At 44.5% G+C, this 24,360-nt stretch overlaps 1 protein-coding gene across 1 annotated transcript; it reads left to right on the forward strand.

The window, feature by feature from the left end:
- Positions 1–4,229: 4,229 nt before the first annotated feature.
- On the forward strand, positions 4,230–22,807 carry LOC137300064 (cyclin-dependent kinase 6-like). Its single transcript, XM_067969159.1, has 7 exons — positions 4,230–4,450; positions 4,854–4,989; positions 12,133–12,300; positions 14,217–14,326; positions 15,506–15,556; positions 16,602–16,737; positions 22,700–22,807. Exons 1-7 carry the CDS (start codon positions 4,230–4,232, stop codon positions 22,805–22,807), a joined length of 930 nt encoding a protein of 309 aa, XP_067825260.1.
- The last annotated feature ends 1,553 nt before the right edge of the window (positions 22,808–24,360 follow it).

Here is a 24,360-nt window from a genome sequence, read left to right on the forward strand (position 1 = left end):
CAAAATTACAAGGTAGATGTAAGAGATGAGGAGGCTTCGCTTAATTTATCCACCCAGAAAGACCTTATCGATGCTCCTATCTCTCCACCATGGCATCCAGCTGTTTTTTCAGTGCCCCATCCTAACAATCCAGAAGTCTAGCCCATGTGTTGATAATTCTTTGCATAAAGTTGTGTTGGCCCTAACTTGCCTTTTACTTACTTGAACCCTGTGTTCCCATGCCATAGTTTAGCTTGGAGTAGGATCTACCTTTTCTACACAATTTACTCTTAAATTCACCTCTAATTCGCCTCCTTTCCAGGTTGAAGAGTCCTTGATTCCTCCAGGGATTAGATTGCCCTCTTTATCGGGGTGGACCAGGAAGGGGAAATATCTGAGTCGTCTTTCGGGGGGTTGCTGCCAAATTCCTCCACTTCCATGATTTTCCTCCGTAGGTGATTGAAGCAGTAGCAACACACCTTAGCAACGATGGGCAAGAGGAACTCTGTTGCGTTTCAACAACTATCTTTGAAAAAGAGGCGGAGGAGGATTTTAAATGGCCTGCTACCCCCTGCCATCGATTGCACTTGGCCAGTGAGCAAAATCCAAATCTTTTTACATTTGAACAACTTCTTCACTTGCCCTGAAGGCAGATGGTCACACTCCATTGTTGTATTCACCTGATCAACTTTCCACTCACACTCCAGAGGCGGGTTCCCTGGTGCTGTTGGCAATCCTGCCAGGAGCCTACCCAGCAGTATTAAAATTAGCTGACCCAGAACAATCTACTTGGGCCAGTGTTGGGAGCCACAGGTGGGCACAAATCCCACCCTGACACAGTTTGGCAGGATTAACACTGAAGGGGAAAATCCAGGAATCAGTTTTGTGGCTTTTCTGTGAACTGCCTCCAGCAGTTGAATAACCTAGATGTCCGATTGAGAATTTTCATTCTATGGGCATAAGGTGGGTCAACTTTAATTCCAAGCCTAGATTTCCAGTGTATTGTGCCCCAACTTTGGGACATTAATTGAATGACTGGGAGTAGGAATCCATTACACCAGATCCCTGCCCACCCTGTCTGCCTGATTTTCCTTTTCTGCCTTATTACACTATGTTACTGATACCAGTGTAAAACTGGTGCCCAGGTTTGACAGGTTGTATTCTGAAATAAGTTTGAAGTGACAAGCTTATTGAGTTGTTGCTGTTAAAACCTTAAGTTATTTTTGTTATTTGCTGTTTCTACCTACCTTGCCATCTGCCTCTGTGCCGTTTGCTATGGAGCTGTCGTTTAACGCCCCCTCTCCTTCAGAGAGGGCACAGCGGGTTCTCCATTGGCGATTCACCTCTATCAAAGAAAGAGCAATAGAGGGAGGCGAGGCTGGTGGGACTGCTCCGCAGGCACGTGATGCCCACCCACCAATACCCCCAACTAATGAATATAGATAGAGGTATTCCACCCGCATTTGACTGCAGGGCAAATATATCGCCGTTCTTTCATCGTCGCTGGGTCAAAATCCTGGAACTCCCTTCCTAACAGCACTGTGGGAGAACCTTCACCACACGGCCTGCAGCGGTTCAAGAAGGCGGCTCACCGCCACCTTCTCAACGGCAATTAGGGATGGGCAATAAATGCTGGCCTTGCCAGCGATGCCCACATCCCATGAACGAATAAAAAAAATGCCTTCAGAGGCTTCACTTTATCAAGGAAGCACAAGAGTTATGCTACATGCTACAATAAGACCTGCAGCTTTCCTCCAGTGTGCATCTTACTGCCACTGGCTGACATATCACCACTGGGTACATCTGTAACACAAGCTAAATGGTTGTGCAAGGATGCATTGTGCAAGCAAGCTACATATTGTTCTCTAGAGCAAGCAATTTTGACACCTTCCCCATGGACAACCAGTGTCAACATCACAGAGGAATGCAGTTTTACCACGTGGCAGAATTCCCTCTATGTGGCCATATGTGCCTCCTTAATTGATGGCCAACTGTCTCACTGTTCAGCTTGTTCGCAACTAGCAGCATAGCATCATGCAAACGAATGTTCACTTCCCTGGCAGCTGCCAGGGTGCCCTTTGTTTTAAAGAACTCCATTGCGCCACCATTTTTTAACCCAGCAAGACATATCGCTGGGTGGCTTCTTGGAGATAAAGGTTATTCTCAACAGCCAGAATTACCATAGAGCGGGCTGTAGGCATGTTGAAAGGTACCTGAATCCATTTGGGGGCTGCCTGTGTTATAGGTGAGGATGATGGTGGTATCTGCATGTTGCGCAGTTTGACCTAATGAAGGGCATCGGCAAGAGGAGCAGCAACCGGAAGAAGAAGTGTGCAGACAGCCCGCTGCATTAGTGCCAGGAGACCTTTTTTTGCCCACACATCTGGCCACTGTGGAGCAGTCCTGTCTACACTTTCCCCCTTCTCAGCACAAATATCGCAATTCTTAAAAACATTTATCTGTGTTCCTTAACTTACACAGTTCCCATTCATGCTGGCTCATGAAAACCACTACCAAACCTTCCCAAAAACAATGCCTGCATATACAAAAGCTTTAGTGCTACTGCAACTTTTACCCAAAACCCTTATTGTATGTATGTGCTATGTGCTTGTTACCACTGTGCTCCGCCCTGATAGTGTGTAAACTATGAGCTGTTAATTCTAATCTAGTCCTTGATGGGAATGCATGAATGGCTGGCTGCTGTGTTTTGGATTGAGCCTATTGGAGCAGCGATAGACCCTCAGTAGGCTGCTCCTCTTGTGCTGCTACATGGCAGCCTGGCTCCATGTCCTTTTGGTACATGTGCAGGTATTGGCGGAGGCTGCTCCCGACCCGGAATGACCAAACACTCACTCAGTTGTTTACAGTGCCTGGAACATGCTCTCGTTATGCAAATCAAGCTGACCCCAGAAATTACAGTGGGGTCAGTAGGCAGTCGCCTGCTTGTTAGCTGCAAGGCCCTTTATGTGAAATTAGTTTGGGCAATCTCACAATTGTTAATGGGCAGAGCTCCACAAGACAAAGCATTTTCAGTTAGAGAAGCCCATCCAGATAGCCTTGTGGTAAATGGCAAGTTTGCATAACACGGTAGGGAATGACCTTTTGGGGTTGAATTGAAGAAACATAGAAAATAGGAGCAGGAGCAGGAGTAGGCCATTCGGCCCTTCGAGCCTGCTCCACCATTCAGTATGATCATGGCTGATCCTCTATCTCAATACCAAGAAATTTCTCCTCATCTCAGTCCTAAATATCCTACCCCATATCCTGAGACTGTGACCCCTCGTTCTAGACCGACCAGCCAGGGGAAACATCCTCCCTGCATCCTGTCCGTCTAGCCCTGTCAGGATTTTATACGTTTCAATGAGATCCCCTCTCCTTCTTCTAAACTCGAGTGAATACAGGCCTAGTTGACCCAATCTCTCCTCAGATGACAGTCCTGCTATCCCAGGAATCAGTCTGGTGAACCTTCGCTGGCACTCCCTCTATGGCAAGTATATCCTTCCTTAAGTAAGGAATCTTGTACGCAGTTACCAATCTCAGTATAGCAGCCAAGGGAGGTAAATATTTTCCCCAGAAAAATAAGGAATGTTACGAAATAACAGGAGTCAGTCTACACACAATCTTTGGTGGGGCAAAAAAGAGATCTGCTTTGGCAAGGTTAGGGACATCTCGGCTCTGCACCTGACTATGCTGCATCAGACCTGGGAGAGCTTGATACTGACAGTGGAACACCAAAAATGAAAGAAAAATCCTCTCCCAAGGACAGACTTCTCTCAACAAAAACAAATGTAAGAAATAAAGCTCGCGTATATATTTGTGGGAAGAATGGAAAATGAATTCCAGGGATCCCAATACCCTCCACTATCTCCAGTCCTTGGAAGTCTAGTGTCAGTTGAACCTATCTGCTCACATGTACAGGTACTGCTTTTTTGTGTGCAGACTGACTCCTGTTATTTCATAACATTCCTTATTTTTCTGGGGAAAATATTTACCTCCCTCGGCTGCTATACTGAGATTGGTAACTGCTTATATAATACAGGCACAGCTATAGAGGACAAACAATGTCTTGAGATAGTATTTATATAAAATATTAATCCTAGATAATCTGATTTCACTCAATATTTCAATATTGTTTAAAAACATTTTCAAAGGTTGATTTGAAAGTAGTATGTTTGTTCAGATATTACTGCTAATGAGGTGTGTTTACTTCAGGTGGGGCTGTTCCGTCATTGAACTGATTTCCGGTAAGAATGGAAAGCAGTCATTCTGTGCGATATGAGCTGCTGGCCGAGATTGGAGAAGGAGCTTATGGAAAAGTGTACAAAGCAAGAGACATGGAAAATAACGGGAAGTTTGTGGCACTGAAGAGAATTGAGATTCCGAGAACACAGGAAGGTATCCCTTTCATAGTAATTCGGGAAGTGGCCTGGTTAAAAAAGTTAGAAGTCTTTGATCATCCAAATGTTATCAGGTGAGATTATTGATGTATTGGCGTCCTTACAGGTTTTCTTTTCTTTTTGTTCTCTAAGTAATGCTTAATAAATCATTTCATTGCTGTTCATTATATACAGAGCTCCAACTTAACTACAGTGGATTCCACTTATCCTGAAGATAGTTTGCGCAGTCTAGTCTGTAAACTGAAATTTAGATTATATCTTCTTACACCAAAGCTGCAGAAGTGATTTGACAATACTCCTAAAATTGGACCAAAAATTGCCCATATCAGACATTTTACTAACTGTAATGGTCTATTTTCTCCACACTGACTGTAGCCAGGCAGAATCCTAAAACAACTGTTATCGAAAGCTTACAGTGTGTCGTCGTTATAATTAAGCATCACTGCTCTGAAGACTTTTCCCTCCGTTATTATTCAGGTTATTTGACGTGGAGCTTGGTCCTCAGACGGATCAGATGATGAAATTGACGCTCGTGTTTGAACTCATTGAGCAAGATTTATCAGCGTTTCTAACGAAAGTTCACGAGCCAGGCCTTCCTCATAAAAAGATAAAGGTAGGCGGGGTATAATGTGATTCGTAACAGTCTTCTTGTGCCAGAGCTCCTGTATGTTGGAAGGCGGTGAGAAATGATTGAAAACATTGATTATTATTCAGGGAGAGGGAATCTTCAAAACCAATCCTGAGCTCAGCTGACCCCAATTTGGAAGAGATCAGATCTTTCTGAATGCCTGTTACAGATGAATGTGGATTTTTGTTCAAAGTCTGATTGTTTCTTTGTGCTGACAACACACTTTCCACTGGAGATATTAGCACAGATGCATCTAGACCTGGGCCTGGAGTTTCCTCCACGTTTTGCGTCCAGAGAGACGAGCGCAAACAAATTACGTGGCTTAAAAGATCACAGAATTTGTGCGAGTTTCGTGCAAAAACGCAAAACCCCGAAGTCACCTCGAACTTTTACGTCCGTCCTTCAAACTCTGACCGAACGAATCTCCTCCCACAAAACTGGCCACACCCCCAGCTCTCATGCGAGACTTCTCCAGTTGAGCTTGTGTTGGGGTGGGGGGGGGTCTCTTAACATTACGTCCAGATTTTCAGGTGCACAGGCGTCTGTGGTCACCTGAAGCAAGTGCAGATCAGCTGACCAGGAGAGAATTGAAGCCACCATCATCTCTTGCTGCTGCAGGAAGCCATTATACAGGCCGTTCTTGAAAAAATATGGCTCATTTTATAGCTGTACCCTAGCTTTTTGTTATGTTGGAGGAGGGTGAGAACTAGAGACAAGAGGCCCAGAGGAGGAGACTGTACCCCATTCCAGGAGATAGCTGATGAGCTGACTGAGCGCTTTACAAAGGAGATCATTAGCTGACTGCGACTTGTTCTGTGGTGACTTAAAGCCCGAGTCCACATGCTGCACAGCCTTAACTGTGGAAGGTGATCACGGCCCTCAGTGTTTACAGGCCTGGCTTCTTCCAGGCATCCCCAAGGGGACCTGTTGCCACATCAGTCAAGGGACAGTGAGAGACAACATTCGTCAGGTGACTGACGCCTTGCTCCGGAGGGCTGGAGAGTTCATCAAACTTGCAGTGTCTGCGGTGGAGCAAAGGCAGAGGGCACTGAGCTTCTATAGAATTGCTGGCTTCCCGAGCGGGCTGGGTGCAATCGATGGAATGCATGTGGCATTGAAGGCTTCCCTTCAGAACCCGCAAAACTACATGAACAGAAATGGATTCCAGCCCCTCACTGTGCAGATTGTCTGTGGCTCTCGGTAGCATGTCCTACAGGTTAATGTGCAGACTTTAGTTATCGCACTCATGCTTGGGGAGGGGGCCCCGGTGAAAGGATGGGTAATTAGTGACGATGGGTAATTAGTGACTCGGGTTAACCCCTGTTGCCGTGGCTTCAGACCGAAGCGGAGGAGATGTACAACCAAGTACATGTGTCCACCAGACAGGTCATTGGGAGAACCACGGGGCTGCTGAAGAGCTGCTTCAGGTGCTTGGACAGATCTGGGGCTGTACTTCAACACTCCCCAGAGATAGTGGCAAGGATTGGCATCGTGTGCTGCGCCCTGCACAACTTCGCCATGACTGAAGGTCTGGACCTAGGAGAGGAGCCGATGCAGGCAGAAGATCCTGCGCTGCGGGAGCTGGAGCAAAGGGACGGAGCCCTGCCCGTCCACAGGAGGCATCGCTTCGAGGGGGCAGGGCTGTCAGAACATGTGGCACAGGCTCTCACCCAGTGAGCCCCTCAACTTCCCCACCGCCAGCAGAGGGCTCAACCAGAAGACTCAAGACACTCATCTCTTCAAATTCAAATAACGTCTTATTACAAAAATATCACAACGCACGTTGTTAATGACAAATAAAAGAGTTGTAGTGAAAAGTTAAACTTCTGTTACACCATAAGAAACGTATTTAAATAACAAGTATTTAAATGTAAAACTCTGTTTAGAAATTAGTAAAAAACATTTGCAAAACAAGATCAAACACTCGAACAGCTGAGTTCAAACAATGTAAACATTTTGATTGTTCCGTGCAAAATTTTCATAACTTTCAAAATCTTGAATAAACATTAAATATTATCAAACATGCATCTTTTTAAATATCAGAAACAACAATGAGACAGTCGATTATCTTCCAGCCTGGCAGCTACCCGCACCCCCCCCACTGCCCTTGACAACAGAAGAGGGGAAAGAGAAGGTAGTAGAGACAGGCTTAAAATTCCCCCTACTTCCTCAAAGCATCTCGCTTGGCTCCTGCTCCCAAATGAGAAATTCGGTCAACTGCCCCCCCCTGCGCTGGCTACCAGTTACTGTGGATGGGCCGGTCTGATGAGCCTTGGGCCTGTGCTTCATCCTTACAGCCGTTTGAAAAACAAAGAAAGACTTATTGGGGGTTATATTGGATAGCCCCCGAAACCGGGCACGGGAGTCGCAGTGTGCGATTAAGCCGCACCTGGTTGTTGAGATGCAGGAAGCATGCAACATTCCTGTTGCCTGGTGGTGATTTACCTGATTCCTGTGAGCAGCCAGGCCGAGCTGTACAGTTGAGTGGCTGCTCACCAGCAGGGGACCCCAATATCGTGAGTGGCTAACACCACTTAAAGGCAGCCTTTTATTTGCAAAATATAAGATGCAGGTCCGCACGGAGTCTGAACGGAGATCAGACATCGCACATGTAAAACACAGATGCAGGTCCTCTCCCTATGTTTACAAACTGTTGAGTCATGGTAAAATATTGAATAAAGATTGCACACTACTAAATCCCACATCCTCCAATCTGCGCGCCAGACCTCACCAATCTGCCAATCTGAGTTTGTACAAGGCCTGCGAGGGAGCGTTCACCAAGGTTCTCTGATGATGCACTAGAGGCCTTGGTGTAAGAGGTGTGCAGAAGGAAGGGCATCCTATATCTGCAGTGGAGGGGGGGGGGGGCAAGAAGCCCTCCAGACAAATGCTTCCGAGGCAGTAGGGGACAAAGTCAATGCCAGGCGCATAGCACCACGAACATGGATGCAGTGCAGGAAAGAGTTCAGTGCTTTGACATGAGTTGTCAAGGTGAGTGAGGTCAACTGTCAAGTGACGTCTTCTACCAACTACACCACTAGCCGCATCCACTGCTGCACGCACTACAGCCCCCATCACCCACATACCAACAAACTCTTGCAATCAGTACTCAACTCTTCCAATCAGATGGTTCCATTCACCCTCACACATTACCACTGTTGCAAGCCGCTCACCCACAACTCATAGGTCACACTGGCAGCTATTCAACCATGACAGGCACATCACCCAAACATCATGCACGACACACATCCTGCTTTCTTGCAGGAGAAGGTGACGCATAACAGGAGGCAGCAAGTGGCAGTGACTCCATGGAACATGAACCTGCTGTCCTCTCTCAGGATGACAACATTCCTGTCCCACCCCTGCCACTCTGCCAGTGCCCTTGCTGTTGCCTGTCAGCTAGTCAGCCCACTCCCTGTAAAGCATTGAAGCTTTATTATAGGAAGATAGGAACAGGAGTAGGCCATTTAGCCCCTTGAGCCTGTTCCGCCATTCAATGAGATCTGTGACCTAACTCCATATACCCGCCTTAGTCCCCTATCCTATAATACCTTTGGTTAATGAAAATCTATCAATCTCAGATTTAAAATTAACAATTGAGCTAGCATCAACTGCCGTTTGCAGAAGAGCGTTCCAAACTTCTACCCCCTTTGCGTGGAGAAGCGTTTCCCCCTTCACTCCTGCAAGTTCTAGCTCTAAATTTTCGCCTCTGTCCCATAGTCCTATTATTCAAGTATAGGAGACCTCCAAAAACAAGTATAAATGCATCAGCAGCCAGAAGCAATAATCCAGCAACTAACCTGTAACTCCAGCATGATCCCTTTAAATAGCACTGGTGGGGGGTGTCCTTCATGCTGTTTACGATCTATTCAGCTGTGCGAGGTTAAGACAATGCATTGGCTGGAGCGTTGAGTTCCAAAATCGTGTCTGTCCCTTTAAGTCAGAGTTGCACACTGATTACCGCACATTCTCCCTACTTTACAACGGTGCCAGCGTTCGTTATTTGCACGTGCGCAGACGCCTTTACCAAGATGGCGTCCGGTGCACGTCACACTAGCAGTCTGCACGTGCATTCCGGACGTCATTTTCCGTCCTTAGGAGGCCGCCTCGCGCCTACAAAACGGGTGCTGTGCGGCCCAATTGCATTTATATAGTGCCTTTCACGACTTCAGGACATCCCATAGCGCTTTACAGCCAATGACATACTTTTGAAGTGTAATCACTGTTGTAGTCTGCTCCTAGAGCAGGGATGCAACTGTCTGCATACCAGGATTGAGATTTGGAGCTTTCTCATGCAGCCTGCCGTGTGCAGCTGTCGATGTGCCAGTTGCTGTAAGGCCAGAGCCCAGGGTGGCGCAGCTGCCCATAGAGGTGGAGGCATCAGCCATTTGGACCAAACAACCAAACCTACCAATGCGGTCTTGATCTATGCCCCAGCTAGCACCCTGATTGTCGGAACGTTGGCAGCCATGAGATCCCGCAAAGCCCCATCAAGAGCCTGAAACCCGTGACTCCTCATGCCCTCCATTCTGTCTCTCAAAGCTTTAAGAGCTGAAGACTGAGCCTCCATCAAGTTGGGGGCCCTGACTCCGTTCCCTGACGCGGGACCTGCTGGATATCCCAAAGCACTAGTCGCTGTTAAGATTCTAGGCTAATCTCTAAGATAGCTCCATGTGTCAAATAATAAGAAACATGGACGGTAATAGAAAGTATCACTGGGACAGAACTTCCACAGCCTTACATCGACCTGGGGAAAGGAAGCATCATGCTGTAAAGTTCAGCGAGTTCTCACCCAGCTGCTGTGACCTCTCTTGGCAGATGCTGATCATCCAATGCTACTGAAACATAATCCTGTGGGGGCAAACAACTGGAATATTGAATATTAATCCAGTGAGCCTTGAAATATGCAAGAATCGATGGACAAGATCCACCAGCCCTCCTCACCCAGTCACTCAGAAATCCCGTGCACACTGTGAGCAGCCAATGTACAAGAACAAGCATGGGGTACGGGCCAGGTTTTTGTTTACTCATTCATGGGATGTGGGCGTCGCTGGCGAAGCCGGCATTTATTGCCCATCCCTATTTGCCCTTGAGAAGGTGGTGGTGAGCCGCCTTCTTGAACCACTGCAGTCCGTGTGGTGAAGGTTCTCCCACAGTGCTGTTAGGTAGGGAATTCCAGGATTTTGACCCAGCGACGATGAGGGAATGGCGATATATTTCCAAGTCAGGATGGTGTGTGACTTGGAGGGGAACGTGCAGGTGGCATTGTCCCCATGCGCCTGCTGCCCTTGTCCTAGGTGGTAGAGGTCGCGGGTTTGGGAGATGCTGTCGAAGAAGCCTTGACGAGTTGCTACAGTGCATCCTGTGGATGGTACACACTGCAGCCACTGTGTGCCAGTTGTGGAAGGAGTGAATATTTAGGGTGGTGGATGGGGTGCCAATCAAGCGGGCTGCTTTGTCCTGGATGATGTCGAGCTTCTTGAGTGTTGTTGGATCTGCACTCATCCAGGCAAGTGGAGAGTATTCCATCGCACTCCTGACTTGTGCCTTGTAGATGGTGGAAAGGCTTTGGGGAATCAGGAGGTGAGTCACTTGCCGCTGAATATCCAGCCTCTACCTGCTCTTGTAGCCACAGTATTTATGTGGCTGGTCCAGTTAAGCTTCTAGTCAGTGGTGACCCCCAGGATGTTGAAGATGGGGGAGACGGCACTGGTAAAAGGTGGAAGATAACCCCGCCTAACTTTTGACAGAGGATTTACCTCCCGCGATGCAAAATTGGAATCTCGAAACCACAAATATCTCCAGCTTCCCAAACATGAAGGGGAGTTCAACATTCCCAAACTTGGGCACATCCAGTGGGCAACCAAACTTCAGGGCATCATGGATGGAATCTGACATTGTACCACAGCTCTTTGACCAGGGCTTCTCAGCCAATCCCACTTCATGGCTGCCCTTTCTTAAACCCACAGAGAAAGCCAACGGATGTCCAGAAATACCCTATAATAATACTGAGCCTTAAAACAGCAATGCATCTCCTCAAAAAAAACATAATTATTGCACATTTGGGCAGTCCTATATGCATTCATCACGTGGATTCCGAACCTGGCATCACTGGGCTAGTCCAACTGCTCGAAAGAGGCCACATTATGCACTTCCAACAATTGACAAACAAATTCCTCTTCACCTAACATGATCTGATAACTTCTTTACCCAGAGAGTGGTTAGAATGTGGAACATGGAGTAGTTGAGGCAGATAGCATAGTTGCATTTATGGGGAAGCTAGATAGGTACATGAGAGAGGAAGGAATAGAGGATGTGCTGCTAGGATTAGATGAAGTAGTGCAGGAGGAGGCTCGTGTGGAACATAAAAACCAGCATAGACCAGTTGGGCCGAATGGCCTGTTCTGTGCTGTAAATTCTATGATTAAATACCTTCAAATTTAATCTGTGCATCGTCTTCTAAAAAACTCCAACATGGCACATTACTACACACATTCTGGTCATGCCCCCACATTCAACCACTCCAGGAAACTACAGAAAGCGTGATGTTCCTCAGAATCTCTACCGATCCAGGTCTATGCCTGTAGGCTCTGTCTACTGGAGAACAAGCTCATCCTGTCACTGATAGCTGCAAGAAGGTACATTCTCCCACTGTGGCAGAACACAGACCTTGCCACAACAAAACTGGGTGAAACATCTGTGGGACTCTTTGCCAATCGGAGTGGAAAATGGATGGACTCTGCCTGGGACTTGAGAAATGTCTGGAGCCCCTTTCTGGCAAGCTACACAACAGGCACATCATAATACCCAGACCACCTCCCGAGATTAGATTGGGACCATGAACCAAGGATCCTCTTCCAAATGGCAGTGACTACTCCCCAAGTGCCCTTGATTTCACACTGAAATAGTCAGACTCTTAAGAACACGCCAACCTATCCCGAGCCCCACATAATTACCAACATCTCACAACCATACCAACAACTAGAAATATGCCAATGTATTCTCCTGTATGTACCATGAAATTGTACAGCGATATCAAAAATAGATGTATGTAGTTTAAAGAACATTTAACAAAAAAACACTCATTTTTCACTTCTGCTTTTAACGGTTTTCTCATTGTGCATTTAGGACATAATGCTACAACTATTTAGAGGCTTGGATTTTCTCCATTCAAACCGTGTGGTACATCGAGATTTGAAGCCTCAAAACATCCTGGTTACAAACAGCGGCCAGGTGAAGTTGGCGGACTTTGGTTTGGCCCGAGTGTATAGCTTCAACATGGCACTGACACCTGTGGTATGTTTTTAAAGTATTAGCTCATTTTTATCCTGTCAAATACCTGTGTCTGGCGCAGTGGGCCTTGGCGCTTCAGGTAGTTTTCAGTAAGGCATTCATGTAAGACAGTACATTTAAAAAAGGTTCAAGACTGGCAGAGATCTCTATTCCATGAAGTGGACACATTGAATCATGGAGTTTCAATAGTGATATCGCCCTTGCACAAGCCCAAAATGAAGCTGATTTAAAAAACCAAAAAGTACCCAACTCCTATCAGAAATGTCCTGACCCTCAGTCACCTTTCATTTTAGGTGTCTTCAACAACGCTTAATTTTCTTCCAAATGGAATTTCAAAGCTCAATCAATTTTTCATTGACACATCGCAATCACAAGTCTGGAATGTGTCATCTCTCTTGTCCTGCCTTTTGTGGGAAAAGGGAAATAAGTTGCTGTATTCTGGTCTGCTTCGCTGTCCCCGTTAAACTTCTTGGTGTGTTGGAACGCACCCAAAGTGGATTCTGGTGACCATGAGGAAGGATCTGCTTCAGCCTAGTGTTTGCAGAGTTTTCAATACTGTGTAAAATCCATTACCATCCCATAATGTTTTACTTGACTTTCATCCCCTTTATAACACCCTGCAATTTAAAGTTTACTGAATGTCGTTTCTATGAAGGTTGGACCCATGTGAAAGGGTTAAGAATATCAAAGTCTGCTCCTCTTCCCCTCCACCACTACAGCGATTAGTTCATCCATTAGAACAACCATTTATTTGAACGTTTGAAATGGCAAATTTGCTAACTGAATTCCACAGACAATTGGTGTGATGAATTATTTTGTGACGCAGTGAATCTCCTGTGGCCTTGATCATGGAAAGTCAAGACAAAGCAAGTTTACCTCAGTGTGCATTGGTGATGTTGTAGGTCTAGATATGGGAATCTGGAGCTTATGAAGCTCCATCTAGTGGTAGAAGCTGCCATCATGACCTTGTCACAGAATGGTGATGTCCAAAACAAGAAATGCACAAACATACAAAGCAAATTCAATATATTATAAATAATTGGCTAAGCAATACAGATTCTGTGAGGGTAAAACAGCCAACGACAAGTGTGTTGCTATTTTTCAACTGGTGTACCCTGGACTTGTCACTTCAGCTCTTGCAAATCTGCCAGTTGACAAGAAAAACTTCCAAAATGACAAGAAAAATATTGCTTCAATCAGAATAAATCAAATAATACACATTAATTTTGAAAGATTTTATTTCTTTGTACCTCTTGCTGTATGTTTTTGCACAGTAAGACTGAGTTGTCTTACAGTTTTGAGAAGCAGGTTCACAGCAGGGATTCCCTGCATGGTGAATTCAAACACTCAAGTGGATCCTCAGGGAGGCATTGAAGTGAGGTGATGCTCTTCATAATGATGAGGACGGTAAAAATCACTGGTAAATATGTTTCCTCTGTAGATAAAAGTTTAATGGAAAAGCAGAGTAAGGCCAGGGAAAAAGTTGTAACAGTTTTCTTCCATTTTTTTTTACTGCTGTTTAAAGTTTTGCTCCAGAGCTTATTTGTGTTAATGAAGATTAGTCCCTCCCTGCAAAAATGACCTTTGGCTTGTCAGGCATCAGAATATTTGATTTAATCATACTGATTGAGTTAGCATTTTGTAACCTTGAGTACAGCGCAGAAATGACCCTCCTTCTAGTTCTGAATCTGGCTCTTTGAGGAGTTCTTACCTTCCAGCCAGACCATTGCTTTAATAACCTATTGGTGCAGGACTAAAAGTAAGTTTGTGACAAGCACATCATGAGCTGGCCTTTTTTCCCTTAGTGGTTTTGCTTTGCTTTTCCATTATTACCAGTGTTTAGACAGGAGTACAAAGCCTCAAACCTTCACAACCTATTTTGGTGACAGGTATTTCTAACTAAGCAGTCTCTTGTTTAGGTCGTTACTCTGTGGTACCGAGCACCAGAAGTCCTTTTGTATTCAAGATACACAGCAGCTGTTGACATTTGGAGTGTTGGCTGCATATTTGCTGAAATGCTTCAACTTAGGTAAGAAATCAAGCAGTTGACTGACTGACAAATACAGGGATTTATCCAGAATTTAAAGCCCATAAGTGTTCCCTTTCTAGTGCTTCATTGATCCTTAAAATATTCTGATCCAAATAAAGGTAACAGTTTATTATTGTAATTCCTAACAGGCTTAAGTGGACTTCTCTCTCTGTGCTGGGTCAGATCCATTCCCATGGTAGTACTGTTCTCTGCCATATTGTAACCCCGTGTAACCCCATTCTCTGCCATACCTCACATTACCTTGTTCCTTGTCATATTATAAGCCCCCCCACCCCATTCTCTGTCATTTCATAACCCAGTGAAATCCCATTCTCTGCTATCTCTATCCTCATGTATCTGCCATATCGTATCCCATGTTCTGCTATACCATAGCCTCCACGTAAACTTGTTCTCTACCATATAACCTGGTGTCTGCCACATTATAACCCCATTCTCTGCCACATCATAATCCCATGCAACCTCATTCTTTGCCATATCGCATCTCCATGTAACCCTGTTCTCTGCTATCTCATGGCAAAGGAGAAAGCATACTGTAGCTCAAAACTTAAATAATTTTTTGGGAAAGGTTTCCTGTTTATGTAAAATTTGAATTTGAGCAATGCATTAATAACTACTGTCAAGCTAAGATTGGAGCTAATTTCTCCTGTTGTGAGCAAAGAGGCTGGACTATTCTCATCTCGGTTTCAGCTTATGGGCAACTTGTTCTAAATATAGATTAAAACCAGCCAAGGTTTCTTTTTAAAGAATAAGGCTATATATGAGTTTCTGACCATCGCTTCACAGAACATATAATGTCCTGCTCTTAACAAGAGGTTAGCACTACGACAGTGAATGGAAATCATATCTATACAATATTGCTCTCAAGTGAAGCATCCAAAACTTGAAAAAGATTAACGGTTGGGAGGGTAAAATGAGTGAATAATACTGAAAGCTAGAGCATAACTGGAAGAAATAACATTACATGGAGTGCACCGAATTACATGACACTGCACAGAGCAATGAATGTTCGATTCAATTCAGGGAATTGGTGTTGAGATTCATAGAAAGATGTGGTTTAATATCTCCGGGCTGAAGTGAGAATAACATCAAGTTTGTATCTTTAATAGTGGAAGGATCCCACATCATTTGACAATTTTTGTTTTTTTCTTTATTTTTTAGACCCTTTCTTTGTGGAATTTCAGATATTAATCAGCTTCAAAAAATATTTGAGTAAGTGTTATGCCTGGTACACAGATTCTGAATGATCCATCTTGTGAGAACTCAGGGCTCAAACTTAATGGCAGCTGACAAACAAATTGCTGGTGGAGTTTTACCATTTCCCTTGCCATTCAGCGGTTATCAAATTTTGGCAGCGAGCGTTGCAGTTAACTAGCAGTAACCCACTTTTACATCTTTACTCTGTCATTGTGGCCAATGTCATTTGACAAAGGTTCTCATTTTCATCCTACGATCTGACAAAGGTTCTAAGCCCAAAACGTTAACCTACCTTTTCTTTATAGAGGTGCTGACAGACCCTCTGTATATTTCCAACACTTGCCAGTCTTTCCTTGTTATATCAACAGTCGGATCTATTGCTGTTAATGAGATTTAACCTTTCACTGTGGTGTGCTGCTGTAGTTGACCAACATTGGGCACTGTAATGGCAGGTTATTTAACATCCCTTACACATTTCCCTATCTGGAAATCTTCAGATTCAGATCCCAAAATTCCACAAGCCGATAGATTCCCAGTCCTGAGAGCTTGTAGGTCAAAAACAAAACAAAACAAGTATTTGCATGAATCCCAGAATCCAACACAAGACGAGGTACTCCTGAAATAGTGGAGTACGTGCAGATGTGAAATGAGTGTTTAACAACTGCATTGTTGCAGGGAGTTCATTTAAAGACACAAATAGTGCAAAATGTTTTATAATTGGTGCAGGTATAGAACAAAATAGGATAAATGTATTCTGCTGCTACGGGCATCAACTGATTATAAAGCGGCAATTTGAATCAAATTATTTGCAGTGTTGAGTTAAGTGAAGGACATTGCACAGTTCTGCATTAGTGTAGGCATCCAGCTGAGTGAGCAGTGAACATGGAAATTAATGTGTGAGGAGAGCCAAGTGGCCATTTGAAATGGGTACAATCTACATGAAGAAGATTTAGGGAGCTTCTAGTGTTGAAGGTGGTTGTTCACGAAACACAGCATTAAAAAGCATTCAGTATTTAATGAGATACTGGTACTTGGAATAACCTTAGCCTTGTCTTTTCAGTATACTCGGTCTTCCTGATGAAGAGGAATGGCCTACAAACGCTCCACTGCCCTACAGCTCCTTTACTCCCAGGCCGCTAAAGCCTATTGAAGATTTACTGCCTCAAATTGATTCATTAGGAAAAGACCTATTACTTGTGAGTTTGCCCGTCTGACACTTCAGTGTTCTCTTTAAAGCAAGTTATATATAATTTTATTTCTGTTTTTACTGTGCAGCCGTGATTTCCCCCCACTTTCTTTCTCTCTCTCTCTCACTTCCTCTTAAGATATGTCGCACATTCCATTGCACTGCTTGGATGTCCAACCCACAATCTGCCCAAGGTCAGTGCCCCAGCACTGTGCTGGTGGAGGTCAGACCTTTCTCCACAGCCAGTTTTCCCAGCAAGACTAATGAAGCTCATCCAATAGGACAAGTTCAAATATGTTTGGGAATCTCCTCACAAACCTCCTGGGATCCATCGACCCCAGTTTATAAACGTGAATATGATTGTAAGTTGTTTAAAAATATAACTAGCACAACTCATTAAGAAAAAGACTGTGTCAAAGCATAAAATATTATCAATAAAAAAATGGTCACTGTTCCACAGTTGTGTGTATTTTCTAAAGTTACAAAGATCATTGTAAATCTGCTACATTACACAAATTGGCTGCCGTGTTTCCTACATTACAATAGTGACTACATGTTAAAAGTACTTAATTGACTGTAAAGGGCTTTGGGATGACCCGAGGTCATGAACAGTGCTACTTTTTTAAGTTCTTTCTTCTTTCTTTACATGTATTTTGAAACCCTGATTTTCAGTGGACTATCGGTGGGGATGATACTTGTCCATCTGTCACAGTTACAAGCGGAGTTATGTTTGATTAGTTTTAAAGTCAGTTTAGTTAATAAGATACACGACTAATCCTGTTCCATGGAGTGATTTCCAGCTCTTCCAACATAACTCATTCTTTAGGGAAGATTTTCTGCAGGGTCGGGGGGATGGAAGAAAATCGAGATCAAGAGGCCTAGTGCCCGAAACTTATTTCTCGTGTGCTCAGAGAGCAGGAGGATGGGAAGGAGCTCCACAGCCATGAGCAGAGGCATCAGAAGAGGGCTCAGCGAACCTGGACCTGAGTTTACAGACAATGCCACAGTTAAGTGGGCATGTCGAGGAGCTGTGTTTCACCAGGGAGGCAGATTCCATGCTCTACAGCTTGGGTGGCGGTTCTCATGTTACGAACAATAACGGACAGGAAGATACCTTGTGTATCACAATATATAAACTCCAAACTCCACCCCACCCAAAACCATGTGATTTCCTGGGAGAGGCGAGAAACCAGATAAAAACCCAGGCCAATTTGAGGGAAACAATCTGGGAAATTCCTCTCTGACCCCTCTAGGCGATTGAAACTAGGCTAGGAGACAACTCTGGCCCTGATCATTTTGTGCTGTACCTACCTTTTGTACGAGGTGATCTCCGCCCCAGCCAGAAACAGGTCCAGCTCTCGCTTGAAGGAATTCAGCGAATCGGCGTTTGCTGTACGAGCTGCCAGCCTTTTCCAGAGGTCCACTATTCTGTAGGTGTTGGTGAGAGTCATTGCTGCCTTGAACTTCTATGTCACTGGCTCTTTTCCGGCTGCCTAGGCAATATCTGTCAGATCAGTCAATCTGCTTTGCACCAATGCACACATCAGATGGATGGTTTTCCAGCACCGAGGTCTTCATCACTTTTCCTCAGGATGACGGCCATTAGTGAGAGAGGGTTCTTGGACTTTTCAGAGTGGCTGGCTTCCCAATTGTAAGGCCTCGTTGATGGATCCCATGTGGCCATACAGGCTCCTTGCTCAATGCAATGGTGTTTATGAAATAGAAGGGCTTCTGTTCTTTCAACATGTAGATTGTCGGCGACCATCAGAAGTACATCATTCAGGTGAATGACAGAAACCCAGATGCATTTATTCTATGCTAGTCTGCTGACCCACCATTATTTCAAGGCCTTTCCATCCTAAATGGATTTGAATAGGAGTAGGCCATTCAGCCCCTCGAGCCTGTGTGGGCATTCATTTAGACCATGGCTGATTTGACCTCAGCCCTATTTACCTGCCTTTGACCCATATCCCTTGATACTCTTACCTAACAAAAATCTATCGATCTCAGTCTTAAAAGCTTGGATGGATCTTGGGTGACCAGGGATGCTCTCTTGAAGCGTTTCTGATGATGACAGTGCGGAAACCAAGAATAGCAGCAGAAAAAGAATTATAATGTGGTAAATGCTTCTACAAGAAAATAGAGCGTACATTAGGTCTGCGGAAACAAAGCTTCTGCTGTGTGGATAGGCTGAGGGGATGCTGCTGTGCAGCCCAGAAAAGGTCTCCAAAATGATAGTGATGCTGCTATCAGGAGAGAAGTCACCATGCTGCAGGGGAAAGAGGAGGGTCAGGGAGGGCAAAGAGAAGGCGGAGACAGTGAGGCCGAGGCTGAGGAGTTGATAGCTGCACTAGAGCAGCACGGATAGCAAAATCTGACACAATTCACTCGGGAAACATTTCACTTCAATCTGGAAGCTCCCCAGCACAAGCGTTCCTGTATTATGTTCCCAATGACCTGTCGCACCAAACCCAAAGGCACGGTGGCCCTGCATTATACCTCACCCACCCTGCATGTGCAGAAATGCAGCACGAGCAGTTACCTTCCCGCACAAATTCATATCCAAATTCCAAACCTTTATTTGTGAAAATGTTCTTTGATCTGGTGTCTGCACCTCTTGCCCAGGTGCTTCCCATTTGTGACTGTGTGTGACAAGTGTCTCTCGTTACCTAATCTAATGCTGCCCCTACTAGTGAGAGAAGGAAGTGAGATGGCTGACTGCTGATTGGCCCCAAGGGCTTCCTGAGATGGGGGTGGTCTATTACCTCCTTCTGCGGGGTCATAAGATGGCCCTGCAACCGCTGGCTCCATATCTAATACTGTAATGGCTAACAGGGCTTTCTCGCTTTCTAACTCTATTGATCTTGTGAATGGGGTATCTGGGTGTCGTGGATGGTGGCCATCTTAGCATGTTCCTGCTGCTCAGCACTCCCTCACGTCCTTCCATCTGCATGGGGACAGAACGCATATCTGCAGTAAAGCTGCTGAAGCTCCGTGTCAGGGTAGTGTGCAGACGTTTCCCCAGCATGGTAAGCCCAGACTACACCTTCCTTGAGCTCCCAACTTGTTCAAAACTTAGCGTGTCCTGCACTAAATCACACTTTCCCATAATGGCTGTCCCATCCATCTTTCTCAATGCATTTCATTTAAAATTCTCATCTTTTGTCGTCAAATCCTTCCGTGGCCTTAGCTCACCCTATCTCTGTGACCTGCTAAAGCCTTACGTCCCCACCCACACCCTTTGGCCTTCCGTCTCCGGCCTTTTATGCATTCCTTCTTGCTTTGTCCCACCACTGGTGGCACAGGCTTCAGCCACCTTGGTCCTACACTCTGGACCTCCCTCATTAAACCCCTCCTGCTCTTCACCCTTAAAAACCTTCTCAAAACCCATCTTTTCCACCAAACTTTTGATCATCTCCCCTAACTCTTGAACGGTGTCCATTTCTTTCTATTCCCCCCACCTCCCCCTGTAAAGTGCCTTGAAATAGTTTCTGTATTATATAAATAATTCAGTACGTTGCTGTGTAAACGTGTCACACTTCCTTGAAAAGACTTCTGTTTCCCATTGTTCTTTTAGTACTCAGTTTGTTAAGGCACTTTAACTAGAATTAGAGCCAGCGTTTACAATTCTTCTTTCTTTTGCTAATTAGAGGAGGAACTAAGAGTTTAATGTAATGTGTTCAGCTGGTGTCAGGATCAATCTGGATCACATAAGTTTTGAAGGTCAATTCATGCCGGAGAGGAGGAAACATTTTTTGAGGCCATACTGGTCCAGAATCGAACAGCATCAAAATGGTTGAGTCCTAAGGCTTTTTACAAGGGTGATTTGGTGCTGCAATATCCAGTTTAGCCACTAGAGAGCCTTGCTGGGCTACATTTTTGAGCAGAGCTCTCCTGCAGAGGCAAAAAAAATGCACTGCAAAATTTCAGTTTTCTCCATCGTTTCCCTGTAATTGGTATCCACTAAAATTAAAAATTACAAAAAAACCGTGCTACAAAATGGATTCCAGTACTTCATGGTGCAATAGATACAATCAGGCAGGTACGAATCCCCCTGGGAGCCTGACAAAGACACTAAAATGAGCTTGGCCCCAGGAAAGTAGCTGGGGTCTGGAGCGGGCAGAAGTCCCACCCCACCAATCCTGCACCGACGTAAGGACCAGGAGGAAAATCAGACCTTGTGACTTCTGCAGCAGCAGCTTAACCCTGACAACCAATACGGAGGTTTAAAACATTCTCCAGAATAATTACTGAAGACAAAATCTTAAATAATATGAGGTGGAAACATATAGTGAAAACTTACTGCATATTTGTTTCTAATGTGCATAACAATTTGTAAGAACCAGGGCGTTGGGACTGAACCATGTGGGCTGGGAACATCCCATTTTCAGGCCCTGGTCTGTGTCGAATTAGCCAACATTCACTAGGGCAATGATAGGAGTGCTACAGTTGGCCTCAGTGTCCCAGACTAGGGAGGGGCCAACTCCTGGTCATTATCTAGTGATCCTTGACCCCTGTTGATAAGTAAACAGCTGGACATTGAATGCCAACGTGATTGGTTCAGCGATGATACCCCTCATAGTCAAATAGTCTATCGACACTCACTGTCTAGGCTGTCACATACAGAATGGGCATTTGTGCAGGGCACCATTGGAACTGTACCTCAGCATTCGGGGAGAGGGGAGAAGCAGGAAGTAGGCAGGGGTGGGAAGAATTTCTAAGTCAGGCACCAGAAGCAGACAGCTCGAGATTGCTCATCAACATTACTTTCTCTTCAGCAAATAAACATCTGTTTCCTGTTGATCACGAAACTTGGCTCTTACTGCATTCCCACTTCCAAAATGATCAGTTATCAGGTTTTACATTTTTACCATCTTGCAACAAGCCATAAGTCACTGAATTGGTCCGAGGTCAGATGGTAATGAAAACCTCTCGTTATTGAAACTTCCTGCTGCTGTAAGCTGAGTCCAAAGATTGACTAGCTTATGGATCAGTTTTAAGCTTTCTTTAATAAGCAAAGTTATGTTTTTAGGAATTAATACAGAACCTTACGTTGGAATATTACTTTGAGCCCAAAATTTTCAAAGAACTTAACGATTTCGGAGCTTCCAAATCATATTTAATAAGAATCATGCATGGGAACAAGAAAAGGCTGCCCATTGAATCCACCTCTTCTGACAGGCAGTGTACAATTTGCACCGATATTAGTTTTCCATAACCACTTAATCAGCGGTAAAACTCTCCACCCACAAAGATAGTGGAGTGAACTGCTCCAGGACATCAGTCTTAATATTAAAATCTACATTATTCGATCCCGACCAATTGCATTCCACAGATGAGATCCCAATGGTCACAGTCAAACAGAAGCTCTCGGAGTACTTGAAGAATTTGATGACCTGTATCTCTAACAGCTTGGCTCAGCCTCACCTCTGAATCAAAGAAAGGTCATGGGTTAAGCCGTACGCTGGAGCTTGAGCACATAATCTAGGCTGAGGGAATGCTTCTTGTTTGAGGTGCCCTCTCTTGGATGAGACTTTAAGACAAGGCTCCATCATAAGCGGGCATAATAGATCCCATGGTACTATTCGAAGCATGGTCTTCCGGTGACCTGGCGAACATTTGTCCCTCACCCAACAGCGCGAAAGCAAATTAACTGATCATTCATCTCATTGCTATTTGTGGGATCTTGCTGTGTGCAAATTGGCCACCACATTTGCCTACACAACAGTGACTACAATTGGAAAGTAATTTGCTTTGAGGACATAAAAGGCACTATATTTAAATGCAAGCCTTTCCTTCCATTCAGCTCCAAAGGTTCCAAACAACATTACATTTATTGCTTTTGATACTAAACTATTTCCTACATCAACTATGTTAAGTAAATGATTTTTAATCTTTAGCCTTACTCAAGGTTTGCCAATTTTATCCTCGAGTTTTTTTCCAATGAGTCACGTTAATTCTGTATTTTTCAGAAATGTCTCCACTTCAGTCCAGACCGAAGGATTTCCACCTATGAAGCACTTGCCCATCCGTATTTTAGTGATACGCCTGAACATTTTGAGATCTGCACTCGTGAATGAATATGAGAACTCTTTGTGTTTAACTGAAAGGAGGCACATCTCTTTCATCAAAATCCACACCTCCAACAGAAATAATAGGGAAAATAAGTGTTACTGTGAACTATTGTACGTGTATAATAGTGAAACACAGCAAGGAATGAATCGTACAACAGAAGAAACATCCCACAAATGTCTTGAGTGCTAATCTTTTGGGTTTTAGTTTTTGATGAAACAAGATCACTGCTGAGACATAATGTGTTATCATTAATAGAACGCTATGCTTATTAATAGTGTTACCTTTGAGTGCCATATGATAATCTGAAGAGCGACAAGTACTTTTTATGTTATTGGCGTGTCAGAACCAGCAGCTGACCGACCTGTGTAAGGTGTAAAGGAAAATGAGCCTCCACAAAGCTCATGTGAGACAATCAGACTCCTCAAGGATTTATATAGCACAGGCTGAAGAACTGGGATTAACAGCATCATTTAAAAATTAGGATATAACTGAAATGTAGGAGCTTTTAGGATATTTACACTGTGGGGAAAGTGAGTGACATCATCCCATATTCAGCAAGCAAATTAAAAAAAATAAAATCGTAAAAGAAAATGGTTCATATGGAGAATACGTCAGGGACAAGTGGTTTATGGAAAATAAGTAGCAGGCACAGTTGTGTTATATGGCAGTGACACCAGTGGATTATCTGTAATCCTGGCACCCTGTTCTCATTTACAATACATGTAAATATTGAGAGGCTATGTTTCCCTGAGGCTGTAAATGGATCACTACCTGGGCGGGAAGGAGCAGAATTTGAGACCCTGTTATGCCAAGTCCTTGCCCCTTATTTCGCTTGTCAGAATTTCGGGCTGATAGTGGGGCAGGAGTATTATGCTACCATCAAAATGATGAATGTAAGGAATCTTACAACACCAGGTTATAGTCCAACAGTTTTATTTGAAAATCACAAGCTTTCGGAGATTATCTCCTTCGTCAGGTGAGTGAGTGACGAAGGAGATAATCTCCGAAAGCTTGTGATTTTCAAATAAAACTGTTGGACTATAACCTGGTGTTGTAAGATTCCTTACATTTGTCCACCCCAGTCCATCACCGGCATCTCCACGTCATCAAAATGATGGACTACGCCATACAATGAATTTCCCTCCATCTGCACTGTAGCAACGCAGGGTGAAATGGATGCCTATGAGTTGCTGGCATCCAGTGTTGCTGAGGGCCTCGGGGAGAAGGGGGGGGCGGGGTGGATTTAAAATCCCGATGGCCATACTGCAATCTCAGAGCTGTTGATCGCATAATGGAAGGTGGAATGCTGAAAAGCAGGAATTTTTAACAGATGTTTCCAAGTCGGAGCCAGGACACTTGCGCCTCATTAAGATACCACAGCGATGTCCCCCCCACCTGCAATTGGGCTATAAATTTGGTAGAGGGGCCTGCTCAATATACGCAAACTCTCCTGGCCCCAGTAAGTGGGCCGGGAGTGGGGAGGGCAGACAAGTTCAGGTCCACTCCCAAGGTGTTTCAAGGCCAATTTTTCTTCACTGATATTTTAATGTAATTTTTT

This window comes from Heptranchias perlo, chromosome 30 (assembly GCF_035084215.1).
Source record: "Heptranchias perlo isolate sHepPer1 chromosome 30, sHepPer1.hap1, whole genome shotgun sequence".
In the NCBI taxonomy this organism is placed as follows: Eukaryota; Metazoa; Chordata; class Chondrichthyes; order Hexanchiformes; family Hexanchidae; genus Heptranchias; species Heptranchias perlo.

Bases quoted from the DNA above. Each gene is read 5' to 3' on its own strand.
- LOC137300064 (XM_067969159.1), top strand. From the start codon at position 4,230: ATGGAAAGCAGTCATTCTGTGCGATATGAGCTGCTGGCCGAGATTGGA. The intron at 12,301-14,216 runs GTATGTTTTTAA...TCTCTTGTTTAG, and splicing joins ACATGGCACTGACACCTGTG to GTCGTTACTCTGTGGTACCG. The intron at 14,327-15,505 runs GTAAGAAATCAA...TTTATTTTTTAG, and splicing joins GCTGAAATGCTTCAACTTAG to ACCCTTTCTTTGTGGAATTT.